This window comes from Pleurodeles waltl, chromosome 1_2, assembly GCF_031143425.1.
Source record: "Pleurodeles waltl isolate 20211129_DDA chromosome 1_2, aPleWal1.hap1.20221129, whole genome shotgun sequence".
Lineage (NCBI taxonomy): Eukaryota > Metazoa > Chordata > Amphibia > Caudata > Salamandridae > Pleurodeles > Pleurodeles waltl.
In genome coordinates, this window is record NC_090437.1 from 1,091,387,185 (window position 1) to 1,091,407,408 (window position 20,224).

A 20,224-nucleotide genomic window follows, 5' to 3' on the forward strand; every position below is an offset into this window, starting at 1 on the left:
CTAAATTCTCACTTGCACTGCAGTATATAGGAGAAAAAAACAAATTGACAGGACTGTGCGTGCAACAAAGTGCAATCAACAAACAGTGCTACAATCACAAATGTCATCCCTGGCAGCCAGGCTGGGGGCACCAGCCTCAAACAGGCAGTAGAGTGGCATTGTGGGATTTTTTTGCTAGAGACAGTTTGCCACTCAGATGCAAATCCATGTTTGGTTTCTACAGTCTGCTCACCCGTTGTCATGGGTGTTCTTGTGCTGTGTCTTTTGTTTTTCATTTCTTAAAGTAGAATGTGCCCTCCTTTTTAGATCGAAGCCTACCAGATAGCACAGCTGTCTCGTTTGCTTACGACATCTTAGGGACATTCGGAAAGCTTCCCTGGGAATGCATTCTGCCCGTTGCGTAGCATTGGCATTTTGTTTTGTAACTCACATTTGCTTGATTTCTATTTGTTGGCTTTATTTGCTTTAGGCTATCCAACCTGAGTTCATCCCTCCCGTATCCTACACTCTATTTGCGGTATCCTTTCACCAGTGCTCAATTTCTTCAAACAGGCCTTTAAATCTTGTTCTTATCTTGTCACATTTTCCTGTGCATTCAAAGGAGGCCAACTGTCAGTCTTCCAAGGGATCTTGGTGTTTACATTTCTTTCTCTGTCTTCAAAGTGAGAGGATTTATGTGACAATCATGCTGGCTACTGGGAGTGTGCTGGACGGAAGGCTGTTTTTCTAGAAAACAACCATAGTTAAATGTCTCTGAATGAACTGTACGGATACTTCAGAATATATCAGAATTAGGAGTGCAAAAATGAAGCACATTTTTTGGTAACTTTGAAGTGTGGTGGAAACAAATATTTTAATATGATAAAAAAATCAATACAATAGGCGATGACAGTTCCACCCATTGTTATTTGTTCACTGTATACCTTTATCAGTAAAAGTGTATGTCTGTGCAAATGTAATGGGTATGTCAATTGAGGATGTGTTGTCTCTACTCTGCACCATTCCACGCCACTGCATCTAGTATGCACCACTCCACACAACACCACTCCATGCTGCGTCATTGCACTCTACTCTGTACCACTCTACTCTACGCCACTTCACTCCACACCTACCTATTCTATCCCACTCTACTCCATTATGCACCACTGCACTCTGCACCACTTCTCTGTATGCTACTCTTCAACTCTGCACTCTGCCATTGCACTCTATGTCTAAGCACTTTACTGTGTACCACTCCACTCTTCCCCAGTGCACTCTATGCCAATCTACTGTAATCTACTCTCCATCACTGCAATTTACTCTGCAACACTCCACACTACTCTACTCCATTCTACTCTATGCCACTGCAGTTAACCACTGTACGCTACTGCTCTCCATGCCAGTGCACTTTACCCACTGTACTTAAAACAATGCACTCTACTCCAATCTACTATGCACCACTGCACTTCACACCACTATACTCTACTCTGCAACACTATGCCACTGCACTCTGCCACTCAACATCATTGTCCTCTGTAACTTCACTCTATGCCACACTCTTCTACTCTGCACCTCTGTACTGCATGCCACTGCTCTCTCCGTCACGCTACTCTGCACCACTCTGAGTTACTACCCTCTATGACACTCTACTCTGCACACAGCACTCTGTGCCACTGAACTCTACACCACTCTACTTTGCACCACTCTAGTGCACTCTTCACTAATGCACTGCACACCAGTGCACTCTACATCACTACAATATACACATCTCTACTCTGCACCGCACTACTCTATCCCACTTTGCAAATCACAGCTGCACTCTTCGCCACTGCACTGTATAGCACTCCATTCTAGGCTAGTCCACTCTGCTCTACTCCACTCCTGTATACAGCACTCTACTTTGCAGCACTGTATGCCAATGTGCTCTACTCAGTACCAGTCAACGCCGGTGCACTCTACGCTGCTACTCTATACCACTGCACTCTACCTTGTACTGCTGCATGCCGCGTCACTCTACTCTGAAACAGTCTACTCTATGCCACTGCACTCTATGCAGTTTATCCACTCTGCACCACTGCACTCTATACCACTGTAATCTATGCTGCTCCACTGTACTTTACATCATTCTACTCTACACACCTGCGATCTACACCACTCTGCTCTAAACCATGGTACTCTTTGCCAATGCACACCACACCACTTTACTGAAAACCAATGCACTGTACGCCAACTACTCTGCACCACTGCACTCTACAACACTTTACGCCACTGCACGCTAAGCCACTCTACATCATTGCACTTTATGCCACTTAATTCTCTCTACATGACTGTACTCTACACCATTGTGCTCTACACCTCTCTACTCTGCACCACCCTTCTCTATACCACTGTACTCTATGCCATTGCACTGTACACCACACCACTACACTCTACGCCACTTGACTCTGCAAAACTGCACTTTTTGACTGAGCTGTCACTCTACTCTGCACCACTGCACTCTATGCCACAGCACTCTACTCTACATCACTCAGTTCCTCTCCACTGTATGCCAGTGCACTCTATGCCACTCTGCTCTGCATTACTCAACTCACTCTAATCTACTCTGCACCACTGCACTTTCTCCACTCCTCTCTACACTTCTGCACTCTACCCTGCACCACTTCACTATATCCTGCACCACTACGATTTACTCCATGTCGCTAATACTCTGAAACAATCTACTCTACCCCACTCTACTCCACCATATGCCACTCCACTCTGTACTGCGGCATGCCACTCTACATCACTGCACTCTGTGCCACTCTACACCAAAGCGCTCTACACCACTTTACTAAAAAAACAATGCACTGTAAGCCACTCTACTCTACTTTTGACACTCCACGATACCCCACTCTATCACTCTAGTCTACTCCATTAACCTCTACTCCACTCTGACACTGTACTCCACTCTGTGCCACTGCACAACAATCTACTCCAATCTGAGCAACTCTGCAACACTATTCCACTCTACGATGCGCTACACAACTCCCTGTATGACCATTCCATGTCCCTTTACTTCACTCTATTCTATGACACTCCTCCACTCAGTGCCACTCCACTCTGACACACTACTCCACTCTGTGCCACTCTACACCACTCTATGCCATTCTACTCTACTACACTCAATGCCACTCCACTCTGACAATCTACTACACTCTACACCACTTTTCTCTACTGTACACTACTCCTCTCTAAAACATTCTACTGTACACTACACACACCCCCTACACCACTCCACTGTACGATTCTCTGTGTGACTCCATTCTACAACACTCTACTCCACTCTGATATTCTACTTCACTCTGACACTCTACGCCATTCAGCTCAACGAAAGTTCTGCTCCACTCCACACACTTCCAAATTACAACACTCGACTCCCTCCACAACACTACGCCACTCCATTCACCTCTACACTACTCTGTGCCACTCTGCGCCACTCTATGCCGTTCCATAGCACTCCTCTCTACTCCACGCCACTCCACTTTACGACACTTCACTCCGTGCCACCCTCCTTTAAGCAACTAACTTTTCGCCATGCTGAACAGCAGTCACGCTGGTGTACAACAGGTCTAAAACATTTTGGCAAAGCCAATAGATCTTGCATAGGTGAGACCTATAGGCTTTGCCAACGCTTGTTCTTCTTTTGTTTACGGAAACTGCTCCTACTGGACCCATACATGCTTAGTTTATTTTGATACATGCAACTTTCACTGCATATCATTCCGCGGTAGGTGCAGGTGAAGTAATGTTCTACAAAGAAAAACGTGACACGGTCTAGTTATCTTGCTGCGTGAAAACTGTGGATTTCAGAATATGTGAAACTAATGATGTTTATGTAATAAATGTATAGACGTGATGAACTGATTATTGAGAAACTTTTTTTCCAATTTTTAATTAGTGAATGAATATGTCTTCTGTTTTAGAGTTACCCATGTGAAAATCCAGAGTAGGTTGATAAAGGAGCACAATTTAAATGCAGTGCTGATCTTCCCTATTTCCATAGGCTGAGAGTGAAACGGGTAATAGACAAGCCACTAAAAAAAAAACAAAGGAAATTAATTAAGTAAGGAAATATGTGTATCGTAAAACCACATTTTGTACTTTACTTGTTTGTATATTTTGAAATATCAATTTGCACCAACAAACAAGAATGTAAATGTTGACTAACATATTATCAATATATGGTTCATTCAACATTCTAAGTTTAGCAGATTTTATTTACTTTGTCTGCAGGTGCTTGTCCGTTTCTCAACATTTGTGTACGCAGGACGGCTGCCATTGTCCTGCTAACTTATTAGGGGCACGATTGCTGACACTTGATTTATTTTCCTTTTAGGCTAACCTTGCACAGCTATTAATTGAAACTCGGGAACGAAACAAACATCTTGGAGAAGAAATAAAAGAACTTCAGCAGAGATTGGCCGAAGTACAAGGAGACAATAAGGTATGTTCATTACACATTTTATCCATCAGTCTCATACGGCACATCTGCACCAGAAATGATTATGGTGCTTCACCAAGAACTCAGGAGTTCATATTTTACAATAAATGTGGGATAAAGAAGTTGATATCAAGTAACAAGTTGCATAGTAGCTTGGGGTGTCAATGGCTGTTCTTTGAGGGGCAGTTCACAGATGTGTGTTGGTACTGCTGCAGCACCACGAAATCCTAGCTATTGCTTAAACTGAATAGTGGATTCTGCGCAGGAGGTCAAGGGATCGAAGCGACATAGGATTTAGGGGATGTCATCAATGAGGAATGTAATCATCAACAATAATCAATATAATCAAAAATCTTGAACCTCAAACAATAACCACACCTGTTTATTAAGAAGAATTATAAAATGTATTTCCCTAGATTAACAATGCTAATGTCACGAAAATAACTCTCAAACACAAGTGGTAAGCATATAAGATTAATAGAGGTTGATTAGAACGTCTTATATATCTGAGTTTAATCAAAACAATTAAGCAAACAATCTCCAAAATAATAACACTGATTAGCAACACCAGAATCGGTAATAATGGCAATGTATGCATTAGTACAAACATTCAAAGAGTGTCAATATAAGTCTTGAGCATTCGAAGTTAATATTCTCACTAACCACAAATTAGCATCAACATGTTGGGCTTCATGTAAAAGAATTTAGGAACACAAATTTAGGAAAATCGCTCTAACTCGGTTATTATAGAAAAACATTATTAGTATGCAGCAATCAAATTATAAGTTGCAGCTGTTACCTGCAAATCAAAAAAGACACATATAACATTACAATCTTATACGTTACCCCAGTAACAACAACATGTAGTCTACTTCAGCAAGGGGACACCATCGGGTATGTCTTTGGAGAATCAGGCCTACCGTCAGCTAAACCCACACTGCTAATATGACTCGGACCCTCAACAGGAACTCTGAAAGTGTGCAGTCACAAAATCTCAAAATCTAGTCTGACTAAAGAAAATTCCTACTCAGTTTGTTATACTAATCTTCAAAAAGCTTATGATTGGACAGTACATGGGATGGTTATGATTCAGTCAATAATAATTTTAATTGATGACCTAAAATCCAACAACGTCACATTAACCAGGACATATTTTCCAACAGTAACTTTTCCTCTTCGGTCTCGTCTGTAGCTCCATTGTTCCATCTTGTCTAAACTTCTCTTCTCAGGAAGAAACTTTCTCACTTGCTACATTCACTTCCATCCTTGAGAAAGAAACCATGTATTAGTAACATTCTCAAACAATAGAACATTCAACTTATGCAAGAAGTCAGTTAAACGTGGCCTTGTAAGACATAATGCAGCAATCCACTAGGGGTAGTTGTGTACACATCTTTTAACCCCTTCGCTGCCAGGCCTTGTCCCCCTCAGGTGCCAAGCTTTTTTGGGCTATTTGGGGCAGTTCGCTCTTAGGCCCTCATACCTTTTTGTTCACATAAGCTACCCACGCCAAATTTGCGTCCTTTTTTTCCAGCATCCTAGGGATTCTAGAGGTACCCAGACTTTGTGGGTTCCCCAGAAGGAGGCCAAGAAATTAGCCAAAATACAGTCAAAATTTCGTTTTTTTCAACAAAATGGGAAAAAGGGGCTGCAGAAGAAGGCTTGTGGTTTTTTCCCTGAAAATTGCATCAACAAAGGGTTTGCGGTGCTAAAATCACCAGCTTCCCAGCTTTCAGGAACAGGCAGACTTGAATCAGAAAACCCAATTTTTCAACACAATGTTGGCATTTTACTGGGACATACCCCATTTTTATGATTTTTTGTGCTTTCAGCCTCCTTCCAGTCAGTGACAGAAATGGGCATGAAACCAATGCTGGATCCCAGAAACCGCAACATTTCTGAAAATTAGACAAAATTCTGAATTCAGCAAGGGGTAATTTGTGTAGATCCTACAAGGGTTTCCTACAGAAAATAACAACTGAACAAACAAAATATTGAAATTGAGGTGAAAAAATCTGCAATTTTTCTCTACGTTTTACTCTAACTTTTTCCTGCAATGTCAGATTTTTGAAAGCAATATACCGTTACGTCTGCTGGACTCTTCTGTTTGCGGGGATATATAGCGCTTGTAGGTTCATCAAGAACTCTAGGTACCCAGAGCCAATAAATGACCTGCACCCTGCAGTGGGTTTTCATTCTATACCGGGCATACAGCAATTAATTTGCTGAAATATAAAAAGTAAAAAATAGCTATCAAGAAAACCTTTGTATTTCCAAAATGGGCACAAGATAAGGTGTTGAGGAGCAGTGGTTATTTGCACATCTCTGAATTCCGGGGTGCCCATACTAGCATGTGAATTACAGGGCATTTCTCAAATAGACGTCTTTTTTACACACTCTCTTACATTTGGAAGGAAAAAATTTAGAGAAAGACAAGGGGTAATAACACTTGTTTTGCTAATCTATGTTTCCCCAAGTCTCCGGATAAAAATGATACCTCACTTGTGTGGGTAGGCCTAGCGCCCGCAACAGGAAATGCCCCAAAACGCAACGTGGACACATCACAGTTTTTGAAAGAAAACAGAGGTGTTTTTTGCAAAGTGCCTACCTGTAGATTTTGGCCTCTAGCTCAGCCGGCACCTAGGGAAACCTACCAAATCAGTGCATTTTTTAAAACTAGAGGCCTAGGGGAATCCAAGATGGGGTGACTTGTGGGGCTCTGACCAGGTTCTGTTACCCAGAATCCTTTGCAAACCTCAAAATTTGGCTAAAAAACACATTTTCCTCACATTTCGGTGACAGAAAGTTCTGGAATCTGAGAGGAGCCACAAATTTCCTTCCACCCAGCGTTCCCCCAAATCTCCCGATAAAAATGGTACCTCACTTGTGTGGGTGGGCCTAGCGCCCACGAAAAGAAAGGGCCCAAAACAAAACGTGGACACATCACATTTTTTCACAGAAAACAGAGGTGTTTTTTGCAAAGTGCCTACCTGTGGATTTTGGCCTCTAGCTCAGCCGGCCCCAGGGGGGGCAGAAAAGGCCTAAAATAAATTTGCCCCCCACCTCCCTCCCGGGGAGCGACCCTTGCCTACAGGGTTGCTCCCCTTGCGTGACGGCGCAAAAAAAAAGATCCCTGGTGCCTAGTGGTTTCTGTCCCCCTTGGGGGCAGATTGACCTAAAATCTGCCAATCTGCCCCCAAAGCGGGCAGAAATGGCCTAAATACAATTTGCCCCTCCAGGGGAGCGACCCTTGCCTAAGGGGTCGCTCCCCATCTCTAAAAAAACAACAAAAAAAATTGCCCTGGAGCCTAGAGGTTTCTGCCCCCTGGGGGCAGATCGGCCTAATAACAATAGGCCGATGGCCTAAAATAAATTTGTCCCCCCCCGGGGAGCGACCCTTGCCTACAAGGTCGCTCCCGTTGCGTGACGCTGCAAAAAAAAAAGATCCCTGGTGCCTAGTGGTTTCTGTCCCCCTTGGGGGCAGATTGACCTAAAATCTGCCCCCAAAGCGGGCAGAAATGGCCTAAATACAATTTGCCCCTCCAGGGGAGCGACGCCTAAGGGGTCGCTCCCCATCTCTAAAAAAACAAACAAACCACAAAAAAAAAAAAAAAACATTAAGCCTTGGCGCCTAGAGGTTTCTGCCCCCCCCTTAGGGCAGATCGGCCTAATAACAATAAACGACCTGCCCCCAGGGGGGGCAGAAATGGCCTGAAATAAATTGCTCCCACCCCCCTGGGGAGCGACCCTTGCCTACAAGGTCGCTCCCCTTGCGTGACGGCGCAAAAAAAAGATCCCTGGTGCCTAGTGGTTTCTGTCCTCCTTGATCGACCTAAAATCGGCCGATCTGCCCCCAAAGCGGGCAGAAATGGCCTAAATACAATTTGCCCCTCCAGGGGACCGACCCTTGCCTAAGAGGTCGCTCCCCATCTCTAAAAAAAAAAAAAAAATTGCCCTGGCGCCTAGAGGTTTCTGCCCCCCATGGGAGCAGATCGGCCTGATAACAATAGGCCGATCTGCCCCAGGGGGGCAGAAATGGCCTAAAATAAATCCCCCCCCCCGGGGAGCGACCCTTGGGGGCAGATTGACCTATAATCGTCTGATCTGCCCCCAAAGCGGGCAGAAATGGCCTAAATACAATTTGCCCCTCCAGGGGAGCGACCCTTGCCTAAGGGGATGCTCCCCATCTGTAAAACAACAGTGGTTTCTGCCCCCCTCATAAAAATAGGCCAATCTGCCCCCAAGGGGGGCAGAAATGGCCTAAATATAATTTGCCCCCTATGGGAGCGACCCTTGCCTAAGGGGTCGCTCCCCACACCTAAAACAAAACAACAACAAAACTAAAAAAACTAAATTATCCCTGGTACCTAGAGGTTTCTGCCCCCATGGGGGGCAGAAAAGGCCTTAAAAAAAAAGCCCCCCCTGGGAGTGACCCTTGCCCAAGGGGTCGCTCCCTTATGCCAATTTAAAAAAAAAAGAAAACATCCCTGGTGTCTAGTGGGCGTTTCAAAAGCTGGATTGCAAGCAATCCGGCTTTTGAAACGCTTGGAGAGACTTCAAAGGGAAGGAAATACATTTCCTTCCTTTCGAAGCCTCTCCGGGCCTCCCCCACGTAATCGAAAGAGAAATGCAAAGCATTTCTCTTTCGATCGCGCTGGAAGCTGAGCTTCCAGCACGATGGGGGAGGCTCTGTGATTGTCAGCGCGCTGACGTCACAGGAGGGGTTGGGGGGGTCGGGGTGGAAGGGGAAGGGATTCCCCTTTCAGCCCTGGCCTAGGGGGTGTGGGGGGGTGGCCCTCGGGGGGAGCGCTAGCGCTTCCCCCGAGGGCCGGTGGCAGGACGTAATGATTACGTCCATGGCGCCACACTTCCATGGCGGGGAAGGGGTTAAGCCATCTAGTACACTTTTATATAAACATTGAATTATGGAAAATAACCACAACATTTAGTTAGAATTTTGCTCAGTTAGGAACAGAAATTAACTGTGGCGACCATTTTCAAAAGTCACCTGTTTTTGCATGTTAATTCACTATATAATTAATATACCAGTATCATCAATAAGACATGTTAGAAAATTCAAACTCTCACAATACCAAGGTATGTCCTACTGCCCTCCTCAATCACTTCAAAGTGGATGTTAACCTCTGGAATTCAAGCAACAGACCAAGGCAAGTTTTGTGATCCAAGAAACTGCTGGAAAATGGAGACCAAAACAACTGGAAGCATCGACACCGTGCACCAGGTAAAGTGATGTTCTGATTCAGTGGAATGTAACTCCAATGCTGATATTATGAGAAGGCAGAAAGGAAGGACTACTTTGGCACAGGAAGTAAAAAGAAGCCATATCAGTTTAGAGTGATGAGCAAAAGGAATTGTGAAGGCAGACTATCCTTACTAGTCAATAAAGGACTGGAATTTACAAGAATAACTTCTCTGAATTGGGATACAGGTCTCACAAAATATGCCTAATGTAATGGGGAAAATATCAAGGCCAACTCTGCTCGTCTTGGGAATGGAAGGTAGAAAAGGTGGAATACCTGAAACAACTCAGTAGTGGAAACTGTGTATTCAAGCTCTGAGGACACTATGCCAAAACAGAAGGGAAATGTGTTGTTCCGTTACGGATGCCAGCATTGTGAGAGCGCAAAAAGAACAGTTGATGGACGGAATGCAGAACAAATCAAACATTCACCCCCAGTCACAGATGTAGATTTAATCCATCAGTTTTTTTGCTCACAATGCCATTCCAGTTTGGACCCAGCCATATGCAAATCAGTCTTGACCCATGGGAACAGTCCAGCCCGAACTGCCAGACCAGGTCCTCCCTGGACCGGAAACAAGCATCCTGGGACCGGTTTCGGGGTATCACCCCTCTTCAGCCAGGCTAGCTTGAATCTGGTGGCATAGTGAGCACGGGAATCACGTCTGGGCATACCCTTCCCACTTGGGGCGACAAATGCAAAAAGAACAGTTGTGAGAATGCAGCAGCTTGACACTGAAAGAGATGAACGTTGTTCCATGCAGCCACAAGGTCAAACACTGGCTCAACCAGAAACTACACAGAGGAAGCCGGAGCCATGCAACAGATGGTAGGTTATGCTCAGGAATAGTTTTGAGATGATTTTCCCCCCAACAATCCCAAAATGGGGTTAGTATTCTGCCACATTATAACACGAGACCAGACTTTTCCTTGCAGGCGATACCTTAGGCAGTACAAATGTAGCATTATCCCCCCACCTCAACCTGATCATGCTGTTTACACATGCTTTTGTATAAACTAAACTACATAGGAGAGGTTTGTACTTTCCTCTTTTTTGTACAGTTTTTTCAAAGTTATAGGAGAGGTACTCTCACTCTCTTTGGGCAGAAACAATAAGTCGACCTGAGCCCTCATTTTCTTTGCTATGACTACTGGAGGCTTTAACGACATGCAGTACTGTTTTCGATGTCTGCTTTCAGAACTACATACAGTTGTTCATATGTGCCTCTACTCTGTCCTTTTCTTGTAAAGCTACGCTGAAACATTCTTTTCTCAGCATGATATCTGCCTAGATTTAGTTTACCTATGTATTAGCTGTTCAGGCATTAGTTATTTCTCAGTAGTACAAATACATTCAGGTTTGCTTGGTTAGCTCTGTAGAATTTGCTATCCAAATATCAAATACGGCACTAACTTAGTCATAGCCACCGGAATAATGAGGCAGCCAGGGACCAAATTAAGCGGCTGGGATGAACAAATAAAGGCAAATTATGTGGTGCATTTTGTGGCAGTGTTACTTCAATATTTACACATATGTACACTTTCTGGGCAAAGATTCCACCTCGTTAGTATGAGGGCAATATCAGAACACAACAATTAGCAACAGAGAGGTGGCCTTTTAAACTGGCAAAGGTCCTGCCACTGTGTGCCAACATGTGAGCTAGATTTTGTTAGAATCTGCTAATTATGCAGAAAATGGATTATGTGGAAAGTGAAGCAAAACCATTATTATGTGCAAGACGCCGAAGAATTGCGTAATTGTAGGGGATCTTATATTTGTACACAATATATTTTTAGTACATCTTTTTTTTATTATGTCATGCAGATAGGCATCTGTTTCGCCTTAATCTGTTTACGCCTGCGGGGTACCTGTTTATTTATATCTCAAACAAGTACTTGGAACACTATTTTCTGTACAGGTTTAAGGAAATAAGAGTTTACATTGAATTCAGTCATGTGTCATAAGGCATTGTGAGGTTATCTCCTAAACCACAACTTTTGTACTCTCCATGATTTATTCTTTCTCATCTAGATGCTACCTGCCCTTGACGTCTGCGAATAGTGTAGTTGTAATATGTCAAATGTAGGCATTTAAATTATCAGTTCTACATTTGACCTATTCTGGTCTGCCAGGCACTGTTTTTGTTACCAAAACCAAGGTTTATTAGACATTTTCGTATTAATTTTCTGTCCTTTGTGGACGTAATTTACTTCCATCTCTACCTCCTTCCTTGCAATAAAATGCCACTCTCGAAGTTAAGGTTTGACTAAGCTAGATCCCAACCTACTCACATCAATACTCTAGATCATTTTGCTCTACCCGCTGATGTACTCCTCAGTGCAGTAATTTTACTTTGCAGTTATGCTCCTGATGATCCACCCTTGTCCTATCATAAGGGTCAACCTCTCACCTTACAGTGCCACATTGTTTGTGGGTTGGTGACCTAGATCTGGGCCAGGGTTCCAGCCACATAGCACTTTCCCAATGAATAGCAAGAAGAAGGTTGCATTAGGTCAGTTTAATTGAAACTCCTCCCTGGGGTAACTTGCACGAAGGTCCTTCTTGGGAGAAATTCTCCTCAGTTAGCCTTTAAGCTGAGGCGCTGTTCGCTCCTTCAATTCTTATTTCTATCCAAAAACTCCATCCTCAAGCTCTCAGTTGACACCATTTCACACTGCTTTTCCACCAGGATTCGAACATAAAACATTCCATGAGTGGCATGCCCAGTCACGCTGGTCAAGCTGTACCTAGAGCATTCTCTTTCTGAGCTCATACGTGAGCAGCAGTCATACAGTCGACAACCCAGAAAAACGCTTACACCCAGGCACACTGTGCAGACATACATCCTGAAACAATTCTCAAACAAAATGATATGCAGACTGGCTGCGCTCGCTCTTTCTTATGTCAATTTTCTCTCGAGTTTGGGCAGGCTATAGCTAGGTCCTTCCATGTGGTACTGAGTGGGAGAGTGCATCTTGAATACTTTGTTGGCAATTTGCATAGTAGAATGGATGTAACAGAGAAATGTAATCAATGGGTTTGAAACAGTTTGTAGATTAGTGGTGAAATGGCACACATGAGGTCAAGAAGAGGTGTGTTTCCAGTGCTTCCTCAAGGCTTGAGGGTGGGCAGTGTTCTGGATTTAGGCACAGGAGTTCCAGCCAGAGAAGGATCCTTCCTATTAAGAGAATGTTTGAATCAGATGGTCACAGTGTGAAAAGAAATCACATTTCTGAGACTTCTTTGCTGGAAGTAGGTAGCAGTTCAAATAGATAAGGATGGTTGCCCTGGTAAATAGCTTTATAAGCAGGACAACATAGATGGAATAGAATCATTGTACATAAAGACTACCTATAAAGTATGGGGGAAAACGGCAGTATGTTCTCACTTTCAGATTACACAATTGCATGTTGTGTACCTCCTCTCCCCATCCCTCTTTCTGAATCTTCATTTTTTACTACAGTGAAAAGGTCAAATATGAATTTATAGGCACAACACAGCAAGTCTCTTCATTGTGACATTACCATCCTGCACTCATTTAACCCATTTTATCCTAGTTTTGGTTAAATACCTTCTGTTAAAACTACCACACATTAATACAGTGTCTGGTATAAACTATTTATGCAGTTGCGCAGAGTAAAATATGTTATTCATTACCGTTGTTGAGGGAGGGGAGGGGCCTCCGAGGGGCCGTCTCCACACTCAGAAATAATAATAAATAGCATGCATATACTTTATGGAAAATTAAATGTGCCCAAATAACACATTATTTAGATCGATTGTACTGATAAACTCACATTTATTTCTATAGTGCAAAGGTCGAATTGCAGTTTGTCACAGTAGATCGAAAGAAACATTAGAAATACTGTTTACTGCTTCACACAGTGCATATTACAATTACATTACATATTGCAAACAATATTCCTAATTGTCACATAGCCTCTTCAGTATAGTTTTTTTATATTGGGAAATTGTTGCCCCTTGCATCCTGGTTTTGATTAAATGTATTTTTAAATTAAACATGAAAAAATGTTAGCTGTACTAATTGAACAAACATTATTGCATTTATTACTATAGTGCAATGGTCACATTCCATGTTAGTACCACAGTATAGCGAACCTGAGCTGTAAAAACATTGCTTAGTCCTTTAGAGATCCTATGTTACAATTACTTTATACAGGAATACACTTCCCACTAATTGTCTAGAAGTCGTTCAGTGTTAGTTTACCTTACTGTTCAAATGTAATTGTTGCATCCTCATTTTTGTTAAATACCTTTTTGAAAATCATCATCATCGAGTATTTTATTCTGCTCTTAAGTGGCTATTAAGGTCACAACAAATATAATAAAATATCACATATTCTAAATCAAATTGATGTGATAGTATCCAATAGCATAAACCATATTTACACTGATGCACAAAGTGCAATATGCTATTTACTACCAGCGTTTAGTGAGGATAAGGGCATCAAAACTCACTCAAGGCTTCCCATCTCATGGATAATAAGACCATATTACACCCCAATCTCCTGCATACTTACATTCTGTACATAGGATGGAAGCGTTTTTTTATTCATTTGTCATACAGGGCTGATTGCATTAACTGAGAAAAGGCTTAGATAACCCAGACTTGCCTCTCCAGTGTCGGTCCTAAGGTGAAGTTGGCAAAATCGGCAAATGTCTGTTACAAAAATCTAATAGGTATTCTTAATGTTTGTTGACTACCTTAACCTGCGCTGTCATACGAATAAAATGGAGTGATGCAGTAATAGTGTTGCAATTAGTTTTGGCCTTTGTGAGTTTCCACCAGATATATATTTTTGAAGCCTGTTCTAGTAAGTGCCAGGTTATTATATCCTGTACTGAAAAAAGGCTGCTTATGACTTCACACATTTCTTCAGTGCCTGTGTATCATTATCTGGCATAAGATATAATTTACGAATAATGTAAATGTCAATTTTTCACTGTGTGCTAGTGCTAAAGTGATAGGTTTAGAGGAAAGATTTAGTTGTATGAACTTGGAATTGATCTCATGGCTAATCGTGGGTTGATACAGGTTCTGGAGGTCATGTGTTTAGTTTGGAAATGTATGCTGTGTTTATCCCTGGTTAGATCACATTTGCTTTTGTTTGTTTAGGCCCAGTATCTCCCCCCAAACGTCACTATGAAGCATTTCTGTCTAGGAATTCAATGCCTGTGTGATCAGACGTGTAGTGGATGACATGACATTTCGTTCTGCACAGTTCTTCATGCTTTGGCTAGGAATCCTGGGTGAAGGAGATTGTTCATGGAATGGAAGTGTTTTGATGTTTTATATGTTGAATTTGTGTCCCAATGTTTCTAATTTTCATGCCTAACCAGAGTAAGGTAGAACATTTTGGTTTAAAACATGTAGAAATGGGAGTGGTTAGATTTATTTATGTTTTGGGTTATAGATAGGGCCTTTGTTTGAGCAATTGTGGTGTTGGTATGCTTGGTACTGATTTGGGGCTATTTCGATTGTACCCTTCCAGAACAGGATGCCAACTGAATGAGAATATTTGTTTTAGACAACATCAAGTGGCTTACCAGTTTTGTACTAGAAAGTTGATTCTGCTTTATTCATTGTGCAGCTTCTGAGAATGACCATAGCAAAACAAAGACTTGGAGATGAGGAGGTTGGGGCTCGTCACTTTGCAGCTCATGAGCGTGAAGACCTTGTTCATCAACTGGAGAAAGCACGAGAGCAGGTAATCATGAGTGAAATATTTATTGTTTACAAACACATTTCTTCATACATGCAATATTACTACTGTTTAGTATACCTTTAGTTCATTTTATTTGTTGATTGGGATTGTTCATTCTTTGATTATTTTTATTTATTGGTAATATTTAACAAAATTAGTATCAAGTATTTTCCCCCTACTGGATTATGGAAAGTCATAAAAGGATGGTTGAGTGTGAAAGCTATTCCGATTTTCCAGTGCAGTAAATAACTGTAATCTTAATCAGCCCTAATTGCTCGGAAGGATGATCAGGAAGAATGCAAAAATGTCTCTATAGATCTACTCCTCAAATTCTCCAGCTCACACTAAACATGTTAATTTGGATGTCAGTGAATGGCCATCAATAACGTCTGCATATGCTTCGGATTGAAACCATAGAAAATACTATCTATCTATGGTGAACCCCCAAGTTTGTAGCCTTTTGACATTCTGGGTTCCTGAATAATGCTAGGTTTAGAGACCTGCTCAACAGACCTCAGTGATTTATAAACATTTGACAATAACATTCCATTTACCACTAGAGCAACTGCTTTTAAAAAGAGGCTTAACCCTATACATTTGAAGGACATCATGCTGCCTCTAAAAGAGATGTGAAATATTGTGCATACCTAGCTTGCTATAAAATTGACAACGTTCATCTATCGTACTCTCTATCAGAGCGTATGTGTATGAGGTTCAGAGGTGTTCATATTCTTCCCTGGGCTAGATACTGTTGTATTGCCAACCCAGCTGATGTCTTAAAAGCAAGTTGTTGTGGACCTGACACAAGGCTACAACTAGCGATCAACTGATGGCAGCTATAGGATTGTTTAGGATTGTATATGCTGATGTAAAACCTAGTTATGAGAGTACAAACTAAATCAGAGTTCCATGGGAAGGCCAAAGGAAATCACTTGACTAAATGCAATTGAGTTCATTTGAAACAATCTGTCTGACTGCTTTTAAGATTATTCTAACACCAGGAGAAAGACTAGGAGAGAAGTTTTCAGTGTGTTGGCAGGACAGGTCAAAGCATTGTGACTGTACCTCTCTCAGCTCTGCAGGACTTTGCCTCCCCTAGATCTAGAGGAGTTCTTGACATTTATTCCCCAGGGAGATATGCAGTCTGTTTGTAGATTTTGGGGGGAGATTACTGCCAAAGGAGAGGTCTTGCTCTGTAGAAGAGAGTGTTCCCTTATGTTGTGAGGGAGAATACAGTTAGTGAGTTTTCCTTGATCATTAGACTAGCCTAAAATACTTTGTACAATGTCACAGTTTTAGGTATGGCCTTGCTCTGTTAGTCAAAATAGAATTTGTAGTTTACTTAACACCGGTTGTGTTTTTTGTCAGGTAAGTAGTTATTATGGTTGGTACAGATGTTGGTCAGAGTGGGGAACAAGGTCTCTTCTTCTTGGGCTTTCTCCCTCCAGGTGATACAGATGGACTAATGCCCGTCGGTACCCTCGAAGTAAAAGGGAGAAAGGGCAGGGAAGTACTTTGTTCCATCTGCTTAGTTACCCTGCAGTCCCTCACCAGGGTGTCATGGAAGAAAAGGTGCTCTAGGGATTATCCAGGGTAGGGGCCCTAAACCGGTGGTATAGGTGTCCCAGAGTGTTTTACCAGAGGTGTAACAAACAGCCTTAGTATTCTGAAAATCGACCAAACACCGCCCAATCACCCAAACATACAAAAATAGTGTGTGAAAGCAAACACACAAAACAAACAAAAGTATACAGAACTGCGACCACCATCCGCTTAATCCGCACAGCGGTTCTGTGTAGAGCTTGCTTCCCTCTCCCCAGGCTTGCACCATGGCAGGCTCTTTCGAGAGCCACGCTCCTCCGGGAGCGTGGCTGGCAGTGGTGCTCCACCGGCAGGTTTCTTCTCCTCTGGGTTGGCGGTTTGAGACAGCTTATTTCTCTGCTTCTGTGGCGGCCTGGTGTTCCAAGCAGCTTGAAATTCCCACAGCAGACTTGCCAACTTCTTATTCTTGGGTCTCCTCCTCTGCCGGTGTGACATGAATGGGATTCCCTTTTCCTATCTCTGACCATGCCCAGTCTCTTACTGCAGGCTCCTTATTAAAAAGACAAAGGCCATCAACATGGAACTACCCATTTGGTAGTAAAAAACCTACATAAAGTCTAGGTCTGTTTTCAGACGGGTTCGAGGCGAGCCATGGCAATATCCAAGGTATTTCCTCCTCCATGTGACACACTACATCTCTTAGTTGTAAGTAGGATGTAGGGCAAGCATGGGAAAAATCCTTCTTTTCTCTACATTACTTGAAGTAATAGAGTCCTGATATCTGTTGGGGTTATTGCTGAACTATACAGTGCTAATGAGGATAACCTCTGCATTTACTTCCAGATGTAGAGACCTCTCTGATTGGGTGTGATGTCTGTAACCTGATATGTTAGCCTTTTGTCTGAGCCTGAAAGTGTTTGGGTGCAGAATGGTCCTTGTTGCAGAGGAATTGGTTCTTTTTCTTATCCTACATGGAAGACTGGAAGGGCTTTCGTATCAGTTGTGAAGCTGTGCAAACTCCACAGAAGCTACGTGCAAGTGAGCTTAGTGTGTTAGATCTAGAAACCATCTAGTAAACCTCCTAATATCTCCACATTATATTTTACCACCAACTAGGAAATGTTACTTTTTCCCTACTTTTACCACCACCAGTTGCCTTTTCCATGCGTTTATTGTAAGGTTAATGAAACACTCCAGATAATATCTGAGAAGAGTCAATCTCATCTGATAAGTAAGGTGTCTTGTTATGCTTTAAAGAAATCCATCTGTACAATGCAAACTTACACAACTGCAGAATGGTACTTGAAAGCCCATATTCGGTACATGTAGACACAGTGCCCCTGAACTGATGTGAACTCCAATCACTCAGTAGAAGCTCTCACATGTCATTGGCCATCAGAAAGCACCCTCTCCCAAATGGAGGATTTTCTGAGTTCACAATGGCTTATGGTTAGCATATCCAACATTCTGTAAATTTCCCTGGACAGAGACTCCTCTGCTAAGCTGATGTTTCCTACAAAATGCACTCTAAATCTGAACGTAAAACTCTTAGCCAACCCTTATCTCTGCTTTAATTGGACCTCATGCACTAATGAGTAGACCTAGTGCGAGCCCCAGGTCCTGCTAAGAGTCGCATAAGGTGACTAGATCATTTGTTTCTGGATTTTAAATGTTTCCTATCAACTGTAATTAACTAGTTATTTTATTTAGTTTTCTTTGAGACCAGTTGGAATTCTTTAATAACCTTTCCTGATTTGTTTAATTTTTGTGACCTTTTTGATCTCTGTTTTCATTTGTATTGCAGTTTGGTATTTCTTTCACTTTATATAGTTCTTTTGGAGAGTTACTATAGCAGTGATTTTGTTCTTTTAAGATGAAGCTGTATCTAATGAAACCACTTAATTGATACTTGTGGCCTTCCTAATCAGATGATAGATGCAGTCAGTTACAGGTCACATGAGACTTGAAGTCTTCCTCCTTCTCCACAGCCTGCCAGAGTGCAAGTGTTTTGTTACAGTAATAGTACATATGAATATGATCACACCTCCACTAAAAACAACAATATAAGATGATGAAACTACTGTTCTTTGGAACTCAAGTCTTTTTTCTTTAATGTTCATCTTTATGCTGGTGTCGGCATTTGGTGCTTGCTCTTCTTGTTTGAGCAGATCAGCTTTCACCAGAACATCTCCTCCCAGAGGAGCAGTTCTTCCTAGCCCAATTCCCGTAGCAGGAAACAGAAGATCTAGAAATTATATCACAGTTGCAGACTACATGTCCCTGCTGTTCCCTTTAAAACATGGATGCCAATGATGAGGCTTCCCATGCCTGTTACAACTGCAATGCAACTGAATAGAATCACTTTAAATGGCTAGTGTTGGACTTGGTCCTCTCTGTATGGTCACTCCAAGCTTTTTGTCTTCTCCCTTCCTTTTTTGCTGAATTTGTTTTTGTTGGCCTTTGGACTCTGTGTACTTTACCACTGATAATCAGTGCTAAAATGTTGTGCTCACACTCTAAAACATAGTGAGATAAGCTTACACCTGTTTGGCATATCAGATTTACTTCCCTAATAAGTGGTATAGTATATAAACAAAGCTGGTGAATTAAATGCTACTAGCGGGCTTGCAGCATTTATTGTGCCAGCCACTTAAGTAGCCCCTTAAAACATGCCTCAGGTCTGCTGTTTCAGACTTTATGCAGTTTTTAATTGTAATTTGTCCTAGCAAATCAAACCCTTTGTCAAGCCTGAAACTCCCATTTTAATACATATGTCACACTTAAGGCAGGCCCTAAATAGCCCACATCACAGGGTGCATTGCATTTGGACATGTATTTTTAACAATTACATGTCCTTGTAGTGAAAAACTCACAAATTCATTTATCACTACTGTGAGGCCTACGTCTGCCATAGGATAGCATTGCGTTAACTTATTTCATGTAATAAATGATAACGTGTTTGGGAGTAGGTACAGAAGTCATGTTTGGTGTCTAAAGATTTGCCATTTAAAATCCTCTTTAATTGTAAAGTTAGATTTTAAGTCAGAAGTCATGAAAGGTCTACTTTTAGAAAGTTTACCATTGTACTAACCATTTGGTGCTTGCACCCTGTTTCCTCGGTCACATGACTAGGTGTACTTGGCCTTTGTATATTACTCCCCGACAGCCACACAGTAGATGGACTGGGTGTTGGCAGGATGGGCCATTCAATCAGGATGGAGGGTGGAGCTTTGAAT

At 42.2% G+C, this 20,224-nt stretch overlaps 1 protein-coding gene across 4 annotated transcripts in view; it reads left to right on the forward strand.

Moving 5' to 3' along the window:
* Window positions 1-20,224, forward strand: part of CCDC149 (coiled-coil domain containing 149) — a 315,035-nt gene that overhangs the window by 142,708 nt on the left and 152,103 nt on the right. For all 4 annotated transcript variants that reach the window (XM_069202164.1, XM_069202165.1, XM_069202167.1 and 1 more), the window contains exons 4-5: window positions 4,355-4,462; window positions 15,333-15,449. In XM_069202164.1, the coding sequence (XP_069058265.1) occupies window positions 4,355-4,462; window positions 15,333-15,449 (225 nt within the window). The remainder of the gene's footprint in view (window positions 1-4,354; window positions 4,463-15,332; window positions 15,450-20,224) is intronic.